The sequence below is a fragment of the Falco peregrinus genome, chromosome 14, assembly GCF_023634155.1.
Source record: "Falco peregrinus isolate bFalPer1 chromosome 14, bFalPer1.pri, whole genome shotgun sequence".
Lineage (NCBI taxonomy): Eukaryota > Metazoa > Chordata > Aves > Falconiformes > Falconidae > Falco > Falco peregrinus.
The window spans coordinates 16,974,357-16,990,316 of NC_073734.1; the positions used below are offsets into that span (position 1 = coordinate 16,974,357).

Consider the following 15,960-nt stretch of genomic DNA (forward strand, 5'->3'; position numbering starts at 1 on the left):
AAGAGCTGACAGCAGAGACCTGGGGAAGACAAAGAGAAGAAGTACAGAAACAGTGGCTGAGTTCTGTTTCAAGAAGAGTCTCCACCAGTGGAAGAAAACAGTCTTGTGCTTTTGAGAGGTCTGAACGTATTTTTCAGTACTTATCAGAGAAGGCAGCAATCTAAATGTAAAAATCTTAAGTTAAATTTTGTTATATCTAAAACACTAACTTCAGTCCTCTGAAGATAACTTTCTTTCTGGTCCTGTACATGGAATTAAAGAGATATTTGTAGGAACGTGGGTTAGAGCACCGAACAGACTGCATTAGTAGTTCCCTTTGTCCCTCAACACATAGACCTCATTCTAACAACAGAAGCAACACAAGCCTGACCATATCCTTAAGTTCTCAAAATCAGAACTTCCCTTTTGTCATTCTAACTTCAGTAACTTACCAGGCAAGCATATCCTCTATCCTTAAGTTACTCATCTGTCCTTACTACTGGTATCTGTTACAGGCTACAGCTGTGGAAAGCAGAAGTCTACACGATGTAGGGAAGTAGGTCTTGAGTTCAAATTTCCTCATTTACTGAAATAAAAGACAAATGTGTATTAGTGGTTTAAGTGTATTTCCACATCCATTCCTCAGTGTTGAAAAGGACCCAAATTACTCCTTAGGAGTTAGGAATTAAAAATAACTCCCCGTTTCCTTGCTCCTGCTTACGAAGTTTGCATCTGATCAGTCCCTTGCAGTTTAAGTCAAAACTCCCATAGCTCCTTCCTTTAACCAGTAACTCAAAATAAACAGTCAGTATTTGACGGTCTAGCTCTGTTAATAAAAATCTCTCCTTCCGCCCAGAGATCAGTTCTGTACCAGAACCTCTTAAGGTAAATCTCACTATTAAAGTAATGTGGTACTGAAAAGTATGAGTAACACTGAAGAAAACCCAAGACATTTAGTTGCCTTCCCTTTCTTAGGAAAGAGTGAATGAAAGCTGAGGAAAAGCTTGTATGTCAGATTTCACGAATGCAGTGACCTCCTACACCTCCTCCCTCAGGGTTCTACAGGGCTTGAGCTTTTCTTTTTATCTCAGTAAGGCAAAACCCTCATAAATTTACTAAAGTGAGAGTTTTGCCTCAAATTGCATTGCACCACTTCAACAAAGACTATGCCGTCAGATGTCTTCCCCAAACCTGTTTCTACCAAAACAGCTCATTTTTGCACACTCAGGTAGACTTTTGCTTTGGTATTTACAATCAGCAGTCCACAGACAACACTGCTAAGAATTACACACTTAAAACACAGAAAAAAACCTACTGAGAGTAAAAGGAACTAGCACATCCTCATCTTTTGGAAATACCAGGAATGAAATGCTAGCTGCAGATCCACATCTCCGATGCCTGCTTCTCTCCCTCTGCAGTAAACGATGGGGCAGGAGTATGGGAGCAGTACTTACCGGCTGGACAAAGCAGAAAACCCAGCAAATAGTTGTTACAACCTTCAGGAGTCTGACCCCAAAAAGTGTACGTGATTTTTAAAAAACAACTCTCTGTAACAGGGAATCATTTTCCAGAGAGAAGTCATAAACAATACGAAGCTGTCAAGCAGAATAATCCCCCAAAATGAAAACACTTTAATTTTCTTTCTCTCAGAATTATATCATACCTATTAAAAAAAAAAGCAAATTTCAAGTCATACCTAGGATGAATACCACATTTTAAAGATAATTAAAACCAACACACCCTAAGTATCACAAATGTACTTAATTCCCAGTTCAATAAAATATTGGAATATCAATTTATTAAAAAGTTATGTGAACTGTACATATGTAAACTGCAATATAGCTGAAAAATCTGAAATATATAATTTTAAAGGAAAATCATTTATTTCTGAAAATATTTAAAATATTGCATTTCTGGCAGCAAATTTAAAGAAGTGCTCTGGAATGGGTGCAGTCTCTCTGTGCATTTGTCTAGCATTTGTCTTCAAGGCGTAAAACATGATCTGCTTTCTGATTTCTCACAGCACAATCTTGTGAACACTTTCTTTCTGACTTGTAGAGACAGAATTCGATTTCCAAGAACAGCAGCAGAATTTTAACAGGAAATACTATGGTCCTTGTCGGTGCAGACAACACACTTTCCGAGAGTCCATGGCACCTTGGAAATATGCTAGCCATTCTGCAAATAAACGCATCAGATTGTGCTTACAAGTTACAGAATAAGTCTTTGATTGAGAATTTTTCTGTTTATTTCCGCCAAGGCCACTGAAAATACGAAGGCCTTTTCATCTGAAAGGTTAGCATACATGTCAACTTCTTTTTCTTGTTTCTCTGTAGAAGAAAAGAGAGTCACTATTAGAAGCTTTTTCCATCATCGGAAGTTAACGCAAGTTACATAGTAGTTAATAAGTTACGTGGAACGGAGTACTGGCATTGAAAAGGAGTTAGACAATCGGCTCCTATGCAGCGAGAGATTGAGAGAGAGGAGGAAGGAACTGGAGACACACAAAGGTACTAGAAGAGCCACAGGATTAGTCATCCAAAAGCATGACTGAATTTCTGTTGCTTAATGATGAAGAAAGAATGAGTCATTAACAGTATGTTGACTCCCGACACAAACAAGCATTCAAGTGTCCCTCCAGTTTTGGGGGGGTGGGGGGTGGGGTGCTTTTTGCTTGTATATAGACACCCCCCATCCTAGAAAACAGTTATTTTACAATATCCTCATTAAATACGACATCTGTTCCCCTATTTTACATCTAGGTAACAGGCACCCAAGAGTTCAATTACAGCGTCCAAGACCAAAGAGCAGATACACAGCAAAAGTCAGGTTCCAAATTTGTCACCGTGAACATTTCTGGACTTAGTATACTGCAGACTTTCAATCTTATCCCAGATACAGAAAAATGCTAACACCTCGGTGAGCAGCTGCAAGCCTCTGAATTCCCTCTGCTGACGTTGGCTTGTTTCAACACCACAGACACACAACAGGAAGCCATCAAGCACTTTCCGTACTGCAGTCCTCGAGTACGCTAAGCTACACTACAGCATGTGACAAAACTCAGAATAGTGTGATTTCACAAATACCACTTACTCCAGATCATGACTATTTATATCCCAGGTTAGCTAGCTACAGGTAACTGATATAACCCATTAAGAAAAAAAAAAAAACCAAAAAAAAAGCCATCTTTGTCAGCAGAAGACCAGGCTTGTAGACACAAAGAAGAGGAATACATATAGAGCTTTTAAGGATGGCGTCTAGCCGTGCAACTCCATCTCTAATCCAAATTCCGCAGTGGCCTGGACTAACTTACAATCACAACAGTGACCTGACAGACTCCCCTGTGTCCTTAACACACAGACGCACACACGCGCGCTCCCTTTCTGCCCCACAGCACGCTCAGCAGACGGCTCCACCAAGACACCTAAATCAGCAATGGGTAAGTGAAAGACAAAGCAGCACTGGGAAACAATGGAAAGCACCACGTGGCAAAAAAGCTGCCAGCATCTATCTCCACCTGCTCACACTGTTATTCATTCAATGGGTCCATATTCATAACAACAGTTTTAAATTTGGGTTCACATGCATGTTACAGCTACAGACACCATCCCAACCGACTGCCTTTCCTGTGAAGTCAAGCGCTTGCCCTAAACAACTAAGTGGGAGAAACTGAAAAATAATACCGATAAACACACACAGTGACAAAATCCCTACTTAAAAGATTTCTAGACAACGTAAATTACACACAAGCTCACCTTTCCCCACAAATAAAACTGCTTAGCGAGGAGCCTGGACACATAAAGATGCATCCATTTTTAATCTGAAAACAAGAAACTTGCTTAGAAAAGTAAGATAAATCGAAGTATGTTTGATATTTCGAACAAAGTGATTTCTGCTGGTTGCCTGGTTATGCCAGACAGTGGTTTTTAGTATCCTGAATTTGAGGTGGAAGCTAAGAAACTGAGTTTTGCTGGAAGTCCCACCCTGCAGTTGAAGACAAATGAGTTTCTATACGTACACTCCGTCTGGGTTGCTCCACTTCCTCCCTCCCACCATTTACAAATTAACAATGCTGGGAGTTGTTCTGGGCACAGAAACTACACACTGGTTATTCCACATGAACCTTTTCTATTTTCATATCTAAACCTCTCCCCTTTTTTCATACTTCCCAATCCAAACAAATCCAGCCGCCACCTGAATATGTCAGCACCCAGCAGGATTAAAAATATCCCCCCTCTCAGTTACCGTTAACAGATTGTAGACTTCTTAGCAAAAAAAGTTTCTCAAGTATTGCTTCCTCCTGTCCTCCCAAAATACTGGCTTGTTCTGAGAGACTTCAGCTTTAAAGAACTGAAACCTTGATACCAAACAGTACTGGGGATTAAGACAAGTTTGCAAGCTTTATGCTTACTTAAGACAATTCCTGTTCTCATCAGTAACTAGCAAAGAGCTTGCATCTGCATGACATTTTATTATATGCTACTCATAGGATACCGTGGTTTCTACAGACATGATTAAAACTTTCCACTTCAGTCTTACCTCAAATTAGTTTTGACTCATTTCTCCATTATTAGCAAAAGACTGTTTTACAGAATCACAATGCCATTTTTATCAGATGTTAAAAATACTAAGTCTTTTGCTGTGCAACGAAGAGGCTCTTTAGGTGAAAATATTCAGTCTTTCTGGAACATGCCTCTCATTCCCAGATCTCCTGCAACCACTAGACCCCGCAGCCCTTAAGATTGTGATTACGCATAAATCACATACAGACCCTTCCTCCTTATAAGTTTTCTATGGATTCAGAATCCCCAAGTTCTGAGATCTGCTGTCCAAGACACTAAGATACTTCAAATATACACTTGCTTGCCCAATGTGCACCAGTAATCCAGTTGGTAATTAATGGAAAAGGAAAATTTAGGTCAAGAAATTTAGTTCAGCTTAATTGTTATCAGGATACTAAGATGCATTTATCTTTATTACAAAGATTCATCCCTTGTTAAATATCAAGTATACTTTAGTAAGATTCCAGGCCACTCCTATTGAGTCTCACTTGATGGAACCTCTTTCCGAATACCCAACACCACTTCCTCCAGCATACGAGGGGATTTTTGTTTGTTTTAATATAATCAAGGTTGTTACCTACATAACAAGGCAGCCTGGGAACCAGTCTAGCTGTGTATCAGCCCCACACAGCAAAACAAAAAACACCACCACCACAAAACCAGAATCAAATTATTACAAAATGTTTATATTTTCAAAATACGTTGGAGCATTTCTGACAGAGACATGAAGTGACAATTTTGACACAACAAGCCCGCAGGGAGAAGTTCCTGTTTTCCAGGGTCATCACATGCCTCGGGAATATGCGATATGAGCATTCTCTGGGTCCCAGCATCCTGCCATATCCCCACAATCTACGTCAGCTTCCTCCTTCCTCCCCCTCCATTCCTTCTTACTAAATCTGCAGGAAAAATAGCTTATTTTAAAAAGCCCTTTTGCTTCTCCTATTCTTCTTAATTGCTGTTGAATCTTGCAGCTCTTTGCTCTAATGTGAACCAGTCACGAAGGATACAAAAGAACTAGTCAAAGGCACAGACATAGCTGGGAACAAGCACGCCACGTTTGAAAAGAGCATAACAAGCAAGGAAGCAAAGCTACAGATGTCATGGGTGTCTTTAGGATAGCTGGGTGGTCTTCAAATGGATGGATTATCTGCTCTTGCATGCTATTGTAATTCGTGTGTTCTCTGTCCTCCTCTTTTTCCATCTACAAATGTATTAGGCATTACAGAAGCCTGAGAGGCACAAAATATTTAACAGCTTTGCAAGCAGTGTCCTGTTTTCAAGTCTTTCAGGGGGAAAGAAAAAAAGCAAAATCTCCAGTGGCAAGTAACATGTACCCAAAATATCCTACAAATATACAACAGGCAAGGAAATAAGATACTTAGTCTAACACTAATCTCATGTCTTGCACTCCAGAGCTAACTTTCAACACTATGCAGACTGATACAAGGACTAGCAACGAGTCACACAAAAATCACCTTAATTGTAGTAGAAGAATCAAAGTCGCTTAGTATCCTTTTATGCAAACAATATTATCAAGCAGCAGGTATGATAAAGGAAAAATATTTCTAAAATCCCCACTAATTGCTCTACATGTAATAGGCCAATCTTATAAGCCACTTGAAAAGGAAACAGTCAATGTTAACTTGTTTTCTATTAATCATTTACAAAGCGATAGGTTTTCTGCTGAATTTATTACTAAACACAAAGGTATGCTGTACTGGTGACGAGCAAAGATAATTACAAATGGGTGTGAACCTAAACTCTGTACCAGCTCTGCAGAAGAGGTCAAGGAAAAAATAGTAGCAATAGTCACAACACCAAGTAAAGGGGATGGTAGGACAGGACAAAGATGAAGGCCATATTCTCAAGTGAGATTCAACTTAAAAAAGCCACACCACCAACCACCAAGAAAACACCACACTATACACACACTCTCACACAAAGTTCTCACAGCATCTGTTATTTCTAGTTTTCTACCTCAGAGCAGTGGCATATTGTCACACTTCAGAGCATGCAGGAAGAGATTGAAAACATTCAGCCTAGTTTTGGATAAGAAAACATGTTCTCTAAATATCCCTCATGCTTTCAAATTCTTGCTATTTGGAGGCTATAACACATGGATTAAAAGAATGGATCTTTTATTTTGATGGCTTAGATTGCTTTCCTCTTTTTCAGAGGCCAGGAAAGATTTACTTTTATAAGGCAACTCACCCAACTTGCAGGAATTTTCAAACCAAAGCTGTATGTGAACTAGACTGCAGTAAAACACCTAGAAGGGATCCCGTAGGTGCTAGACAAAGGCTAGCTTGGATCAAAAACAAATAGGGAAGCTCTATATTCTGTGAAGCTACCTACACCAATAAGCCACATGCAACAGTGGAAAGATTACATGTAAGTGTATTCCTATCACAATAAAGCAATTCCCATCCAGAAAACATATATAAATCAAATTCCATCTCCTCTTTCCCCAACTAAAGCACTAGAACAAAAAAATCCCAATTTATATATGTATTTTTTTAATAGGAAAGAAACTTTAAGGAAGAATATATTTACATTAAACAGCAGAGACAACAAAATTGGTTTTGATAGGTTAGAAGTTAAAGGAACTCACCTTGCAGCATAGATTAATGCCCATTTTTTTTGTTAACAAATAAGATGGCAGGGGAAAAAAACAAAACAAAAAACACAAACCAATTTCATTTCTAAGTTATGCCACAAGGTATGCTTGAAGGTTTCAGTACTTTTAATAACACGATCTTCTGAATATTTATATGAAGTCTTGTTCTTCCCCTTCTATCTGCCTTCCAGCCTTTTGAAGTCTATGCTAAGTTTTGGATACAGTATTCAGGCCTAAAATTACTGTCTCAAAAACCACAGATAGGAACTGCAGTGCCAATAGGCTCTTAAAAAAAAAAATGAAATCCTGAAAGTGACCATCACATATTGAAGGGCTCCAAAATTGCTCTAGTGCCTGTAACAGTCTCTTTATTGTATAAAGATTAAAACCAGCAGGTCACCAAGTAACCTTAATAAGCAAGGAGGCATTTTCTCCTCTAGACTATTATCCTGTAGAAACACGGGACAAAAATTCAGGTCAGAGTAGTGACTCAAGATGCCCTTTTTACTTTGGCCCTCCAAAAAGTTTCAGGGAACTTTTCAAGCGACCCAGTCATTCTAATCACTTTCTGACAACATAGTTACGTTGTTTGTCCTTGCGATATAAAGAAGTACTTCACTCAAAAAAAAATTAACAGAAACAAACCAAAAAACCCGCTAAGCAGTGCGGTCCCCACGGCTTTCAACCTACATGTTGAAACTTGATAAGGTGGCTAAAAGTACAGACTTAGTTCTTTGCAGTCAGTTCTGATCAGACACTGGAACATAAAACCAGAGGTCTCCGCAGATGTGAAACAGTCCCTTCCCCTTATGAAGATACTGGGCGTTGGCTGAACTAGTCTAGTTACTTAAATGGTTTGAATGGTATAAAGGTTGATCGATTAAGAAAGTCTTCACACGAAAAGAAAACCCAATGAACATATTTCTCCAGTTCTCATACCTCTTTCTTCCTCGTGCTTTTTGGCTGAGGCACTCTTAGGTCTTCCTCTTCCTCGTCTGCTATGATCTGAATGGCTGTTAGACCTGGATCTTTTTCGGTTTTCTAAGTCTTTATTTACTGCAGAATTTATCTTCTCCCGCTTAACTCTCTCTGTCCGTCTCCTTTTGGCCTCGCTCTTGTTTTCTGTGCAAATGAATAGAAATGGTGGGTGTGATCTAGGGTTTTTTCATCTTTGTTCTTAATTTACTCTCAGTGCTTACCCCACATGATCACCTCTTTTTCTTTATATCTCTTAGCAAAAGTGGCTAAGTGGCTACACTTTTACAGGATAATTATATCTGCACAATATCCATGCACAAATTAAGGCGCCGGATGCAGAATGACACTTCACTTCTTGATTACAAGGATCAAGCCTTTAATTACTTCAAAAACATTTTGCAACATGAGACATTTGCTAGTATACAAAGAAGCTCAGTTTCCCATAATAAGACAAAAAAAACCCGTACAGATCACAGACATCAAGACAGACCATTGCATTTGTTTCCACTAATCCAAAAAAAAAAAGTTTCTCATATAAGCAAAGAGCAAAGTTCTTCATCTTCTGTTGACACTTAACAATGAAATCGCTCCTGCTGCTCTCAGAAACCAAAATGCTGAGTCAATGTCAGTAACTACCTATCAGTAAACACCACATTACGTAGCATACACGTCCCACCAAATCTAGCCTATGACAAGGCCTCATAATTCTTCATGCTGAGCAGGAGTATTGTTTTTCTACACACCGGAGCCAGAAAAAGAAGTATTTACGTGAGTTTCACCTGTAAATTAAGTATGGATTAAGGAGCTTGGGTACTGAAAACAGTACAGTCACCGCAGCACGCTATTCAACACGGACTAGGTGCACATTTGCAAGGCTGCAGCACCGTGCAGCAGTAGCTATATTGTTGAAAATACCGGACCAACGTTTTCTAAAAGAAGTTGCAGTTACCTTATAAGCATAATATAAAAATGCAATCTCCCCCTATAGCTTCCTGGTGAACTGGCTGCCTTTTGCTGCGGTTGTCCCACAAACTGTTGTATAAACGCAGGGTACAAGCGGGACAGCAGAGTAACTTGTCACTTGTTAATACTTGCAACTTGTTAATACAAAAGCTGTATTTCACAGTATCACAAAAAGGTTGGGGTAGCAAGGCACCTCTGGAGATCAACCTGTCCAACCCCCCTGCTCAAGCAGGGCCACGTGGAGCCAGTTGCCCAGGACCATGTCCAGATGGCTTTTCAGTATCTCCAAGGACAGAGACTCCACCGCTTCTCTGGGCAACACGTGCCAGTGCTCAGTCACTGCCGCAGTAAAAGCTGTTTCCTGACGTCCAGGGAGAACAGCCTGTGTCTCAGTTTGTGCCCACCGCCTCTCGTCCTGTCACTGGGCACCACTGAGAAGAGCCTGGCTCCACCTATTTTACACCCTTCCTTCAGGCATTTACACACAATGATGAGATTCCCCTGAGCCTTCTCTTCTCCAGGCTGAAGAGTCCCAGCTCTCAAACTTTCCTCAGAGGAAAGATGCTCCAAGTTCCTTTACCAACTCCACAGCTCTTCACTGGACTCTCTCCAGTATTTCCATGTCTCTCTTGAACTGGGAAGCCCACAACTGGACACAGCACTCCAGGTGTGGCCTCACCAGTGCCAAGTAGAGGGGAAGGATCCCCTCCGTCGACCTGCTGGCCATTCTTTGCCTAGTGCAGAATACTGATAGCCACTTTTGCCACAGGGGCACGTTGCTGGCTCATGTTCATTCAGCCTGCTGTCCCCCAGGACCCCAGGCCCTTTCCTGCAAAGCTGCTTTCCAGCAGGGAGACCCCCTCGTGGCATGCATGCGGTTCTTCCTCTCCTTCCTATGTACAAAGCCAAACTCTGCTCCACCAGGTTATGGCCTTCGGCTTCATTTGTAATTACTTTATCAATAATTGAGGAGGGGGAAAGAAAATTGACCAACATTTCCAAACTACCCCAGATAAAACAGCAATATAAATACCAAATACTTAGCTTCCATTTCATAGGCCTGGCAGATAATTTTAAAAAGGAGACATTATAGATCAGATGTTAAAAAAGTACCTTCCCTGACAGGTGCTTGTTCTGACTAATTCCTGCTAGGACTAGAAAAAGTGATAAAAATGAACACAAGAATGTTAATCGTGCCAGAATGCACATTCAACTGACTTGCTACTGTGCCCATCAACAACAAAGGACATAAAATACTGTAATTTTTGTGTCTAACTTGTAATTTAACAACACATGCAGAAAGAAGCAAGAACCACCTGGATTTAGATTAAACATACGACCATTTTTTACTTTCAGAAAACCCAGCTTCAATCACCATGTCCTCTGAAATGTGACCCCTTTGGCACCTCTAGACATGCTTCAAAATAGACAGCTTTCTGTAAAGAGTTATTATGCAGTGACCAATGGGCACAGCTAGAATATACACAGAATAAATGCCAACATCACAAGTACAAATGAAGTAAATCTGAAAACAGCAGCCTCCTCCCTCGTCAAAATTCAAGAAAAATTAACATATTCAAAGTCTACCATGCACAAATTCAAGGGAATGTGAACTGACAACAGTCAATTTACACAGATAAGTAAAACATTGTATCTTTTGCCCCCAAGAAATGAGGAAAGAAGTGTTGTCCCCTTCTTCCCACCTCTATAAGCATTACCTGTGATAGGTGGTGATCTCTCAGCACGTTTAGCATGCAAGAGTTTTCGACTAATAAATATGTAGCCACAGGGGCATGATTTACATGCTACAGGAACCTGTGAAAACAAAAGACATGTTTCAGATCATTTCAAGTTATGACAAAATTCCTGTCCCATGAAGAAAAAAACAAAACTAACTTGCATTTTGTCCTCAGAGATACCTCTTCAAATTCAGTCTGAACTGCAAACTATGGACAGTGCTGTTATACAATTGTATTTAAAGGTAGAAAAAACAGGTTCTGCTGTGAATCACCCACCAAGCCTTTTCTTTATGCAGTTGTTCGAAAGCAAGCTTGAAATGTACAGCTGTTGTGATCGCTTTGTACTAAAAACCCTTTTCCCCCAGGCTGTGAGGAAGGGGGTGGGGGAAAACGGAGAGCACCAAAGCAAGGGGGAATTAGAACCAAAACACAGTTTCTCTTCAGAGCTCTCATACATCCCCAATCAAATCTCTCTGACATTCCCAGATTTGCTTGTTTCCTTTACTTAAAAGCAAAAAAAAAAAAAAAAAAAAAAAAAGAGTATGAGTTAAAACTATCAGTACATTCTGAACACATTCACGTTCAGAGGCATTTGAAAGCAACTCAGAGAGCAGGAGCAGCTTTAAATAGGAGGCACAATAGAGCTCAAAGCAAAACAGATGCATTTGTACCAGGCTCTACAACAGCCTCGTAGACAAGGCCGGGTGGTTATACAGAAGGACCTAGTTAATTCAAAATGCAAATAACCTACCACAGCTAGTCAAAAGCTAACTGCAGGCTGAAGAGTTTGAGACACACTCAGCTGAGCAGTCAGGGGCTGTATGTTCCTCCAGCATATGACAATTTAAAACAGGATGAGGAAAATCTGGAAGTGTCACGCTTATATGGAAAACGACAAAAAAAAAATCTTAAGTCTGAGCGATTAAAAAAAAAGTGATGTTGATAAATTATAAACCTCATTACCTTCACTTAAAGCCAGGATCTTTCAAGATCTTTTAAAGTCGTAAGGAATATACCATATTGCTTTGATTAGGTTTAGGACTGAAAACACAAAAATCAAAGCAAGTTTAAACAGAGATCTGCAAGAGATTAACATAACACACATTAAAGTCAAGTCATGCTGAAGCACGACAGCAGAGCAAAAAAAAGCAGGAGGTAATTTCTCAATTGTAATTCTTTAGGACAGGTCTCTGCAAGTTTGCCAGTGTCCACTGAAACAAACAGGAGTACAGAACCACAACTGCCTGCTCGATTTTACTGGAATCAGTTCCAGCGTTCTACTGGCTAGGAAAAAAACTGACAAATTAGTTCATGAATTTGTAAAGGGAAACCTAACTGCGACTCGGAAGAAAAATTCTTTTGTTTTCTGTAGCACATCTCAATTCCTGTACTTCACCCTATGAATAGCTTACAGGTAGACTGTTGATACAAGTTTTATGTTAATTTGAGACTCTTAAATTCCCTCTATGGAAACACTGACAGAATAAAACCAATTTGAATCAAGGTTTTTTGAACCTTAAAGCTCAGAATTTAGTAGACTTGTGTGCACGCTTATTCTTGGTTCTTGTTCACATGTCAGTATAACAGTACCAAAAAACACCACCTAGCAAACAAGTTTGTCTGTATTAAGGTGATACCGAAGTTCCACTTAAACCCATTTTTTGAACACCTGGGTCTCTGCAGTCATTACGTTTCCAGGCTCAACGCCCCCCAAAATTTGGGGAAAACCACCCACGGGGATTGGAGCAGACCCAGTATTTTTCAATTAACTTCACCGTGTTTAACAGAATAGCGGTCTCGTGTTACAGGTTCCACATGTAGGTTTGCCTGCCATTTGGCAGGGTGGGGGATTAGGTGGGAAGGGGCTTATTCACTGAAACGTATCAGTTACCCTTTGAAAACCTACACTGGCAACATCCTGTAACGTCATTAAGGCAACACAGTCTTACAAACGTTATTGCACTCTGTTTAAAGTTTTCCTAACCAAAAAGAAATTGAGTTTCTCATACAAGAAAGTTTACCTGAAGCTAAGTTAAGAAATGAAAATTATTTCTTCTGATTGACTGCAAGTACTTCAGGCTCCCTAGTTTAATGGGGCTGTGCTTTGGTTGTGAAAGTGTCATCAAAACCCTTTTTATTAATTTATTTTTTAAAAGTCTAAATGTCAACTGCATATTATCTAAATTACAAGAGAAAAAGTTGAAAAGCTTAAGTGTTACTCAATATTATGCTCCAATATTTGTGGCTGTCGAAATATTTTCATGCATGCCACTTCTGGCGAAGAAATCAGAAACAAAGTCCTTGTTTGTGGAAGAGTTTTAAGAAATGCTGGTACAGGACACAACCACTTAAAGCGTCACACAAGAGCTTCCCTGCACTCTGCAAAGGGCTGACTTGTAGGGTTTTAGTTTCTCGTCCTCTCAAATATTTGGCACTGGAAAATGAGGTCCTGTGAGCAATGCTTGTGCCAGGGCAGGACACGTACGCACATTAATTCCATTTTAGCCACAGAAGAGTTGCTAACAGAAAATCTACATCAACATATGCATATCACGTGTTTTAGTTTTAAAGTGTAGAATAAAGTGAAAGTTTCAGTTCAAAGCGCCTATGTTTGCTTGCTTGCTCTTCCTATTGTTGGCAGTTTGACATTCACTTGGTTAAAAAAAAAAAAAACAAACTAAAACCACACAACCAAAAAGAAAACCCACCGCCACTCTCATACTCAACTTCTCACTCAAATTTTTTCCTTCACCAACTGAACAACCAGAACTTGGCACGTAGGTTTTTCTCAGAAAGAGCTTAACACGTGGGCATTTGCAGCGGCTCATCTATTGCTTTAAACATGTAAGGATGCCCCCACACAGCGTAAAATCTTAAACTGCGCCAGGATGAGTAGAAACACTACAGAAATGATGAAAGTCTGAACAAATACGATGGCTTTTTTTTTTTTTGGCCCCCTCAATCTTTTTAAGGAAATAAGAAATACCATGCGATTTCTTTTTTTAAGTATCTTTAAAAGAGTGCACACCAGCCAAGTTCAACAGCAGGAAGGCGCTTCCCAGGCCGAGGGGCTGCAGCCGCCCCCCTGCCCGCGCCCCCCCGGCGGTGCCATTGTTCCGCTGGGACACACGGGCCTGGCTCTATCAGCAGCAGCGTCACCAGCCAGGAAAAACCGTCAATGAAGAGAAGCCGGTGATCCAGTAACGGTGCAAACCAGCCGTCGATAACGTTGAACTGCAAGTAACTCCCACCCGGTTACACATAACAAACGGCGGCGACCGCCAGCAGCCCACCCGTCACCGCAGCTCCGCTGTCCGTGCGGGAGCACCGCAGTCCCCCGCGCAGCCTTCCGCACGCCAGGCGCCCCAGGGGCAAACCGCATCGTATCAATCACTAAACTCGTTCTCATCTTTTTAATCAATTACCGAACAGCACTAGCACATACTCCCGCCCGTCGCACCGAGATCCTTCGGCATAGCGGAACTATTGCGCTACCCCCGCAAGGGGAACGCGGCGTTTAAGCCACGTTCCGAGCAGAGCCCGCAAAGGCAGCAGTCATTTACCGCAGGTAAACACCGCTCCGCCGCGGCATGCCGCCCCCGCCCCCGCCCCGCTCGGTCGGCAGCCCCCGGCCGCGCCGTTACGTGCGGATAATCCGCAGCGGCGGCGGAGCGCGAGCAGGAAGCGGGGCCGGGCACCAGCGCGGGGCACGGCAGCGGGAGCTGCCAGGCGGCTGCGAGCGGCCTCCGAGCTCCGCCCGGCCCGGCGGAGGGGCACCGCGGGACGGCGCGCACCTCGCCCGCCGCGCAACGGGCAGCCCCGGCGGCGCTGCCGGAGGGGGACGGCGAACGCCGGAGCTGCGCTGAAAGAGCTGGTGCCGCAGCCCGCGGTCCCAGAGCCCACCGGCGGGGCCCGAAGCCCTCCTCGCCCGGCTCGGCCCACGGCTCCCGCCCCTGCGCCAGGGCCCCAGCCGCGAGAGCACCTGCCCCCGCCGGGGCGGCCGGCGAGCACTCCCGCCGCAGGGCACCCGCCGCCGGTGAGGGCCGCCCAGCCCCGGGCCGGGCAGAAGCAGCGGGGCCAGCTCCTCCCGGTCACGGGGGCACCGCTCGAACCCCGCGACCGCCAATCGCCCGTCCCCGGCGGGCGCCTCACCTGCTGGTCGCACTCCGGGCAGGACTTGGTGGCCATCTTCACTTTCTTGGCCCTGCTCGAGGACATGCTCGCTGCTGCTGCTGCCGCCGCTGCCGGGGCTCCGGCCGCGCCGCGCCGCCCCGCCCTTCCCCGCCCCGGGGAGGGCGGGAGGAGAGGGCCGGGCCGAGACGAGGCGCGGCGCCGGTCGGGGGCGCGCAGCCGTCAGCAGCCCGCGCAGCCGTCAGCAGCCCGCACCGCCTCCGCGCGGCCCCGCCGACAAAGGAGCCGCGCCCCCGCGCCGCCGCCGCCGGAGAAGCCCCGCCCCGGCAAGGGCAGAGCGGGGGCGGGGCGCGTGCGCGCGGAGCCGGCTGCCCCGCCCGATTGGCTGCGTGCGGCGGGGCGGGGCGCTTGGCGGCCCCGCCCCGGAGCTGAGGGGGCGGTGCCTTACCGGTCCCTGTCGCGCCTACCGGCCCAACCGCCCCTACGTGTGTGTCCTAGGCCGGTGGCCTCCCGGTTGTCCCGTTTCCACGGCCTTAGGCTTTAGTCGAGGCGGCAGCCAGCGACGGGGCTGCTCCGTTACTGCCGTCCCGCTGCCCGTGCCCCGTAGGCGGCGCCGGCTGGGTGGCGTCCCGCGGGAACGTCCCGGCGCCGGGAGGCGTTACTGGTGCCTTTCTGGTCTCATCCCGGCTCTGAGAAGGGAAGGACCACGGGGGAGGGGGAGGGGTGCGGCCTGCCCTTCCCTCGCCCCCGGGACCCCGGTGGCACAGCCGGCACGGAGCTCCCTCGCGGCCTAAAAGCGGTTACGCTTCCGAATTTGAAGGTTTTACATCAGTATGTTAATCTTCCTGTCACACCCACCTAAAAAAATGTTAATAACATAATGTAAACTAACTGCACTTCTATGTTTCCTGTGAAATACGTTTTAAAAGAAATACAGCAGCTAGAAATACTCATTTCAACCCCAAAATTCTTTCAAGATACAGCTCCT

At 43.8% G+C, this 15,960-nt stretch overlaps 1 protein-coding gene across 1 annotated transcript; it reads right to left on the reverse strand.

Moving 5' to 3' along the window:
- Positions 1 to 1,760: 1,760 nt before the first annotated feature.
- Positions 1,761 to 15,185, reverse strand: C14H16orf87 (chromosome 14 C16orf87 homolog). The gene is made up of 4 exons (XM_055818471.1): positions 14,994 to 15,185; positions 10,821 to 10,917; positions 8,101 to 8,283; positions 1,761 to 2,309 (listed from the first exon to the last, which is right to left on the reverse strand). The coding sequence occupies exons 1-4, from the start codon at positions 15,057 to 15,059 to the stop codon at positions 2,191 to 2,193; spliced, it is 465 nt and encodes a 154-aa protein (XP_055674446.1). The 5' UTR covers positions 15,060 to 15,185; the 3' UTR covers positions 1,761 to 2,190.
- Positions 15,186 to 15,960: the final 775 nt, after the last annotated feature.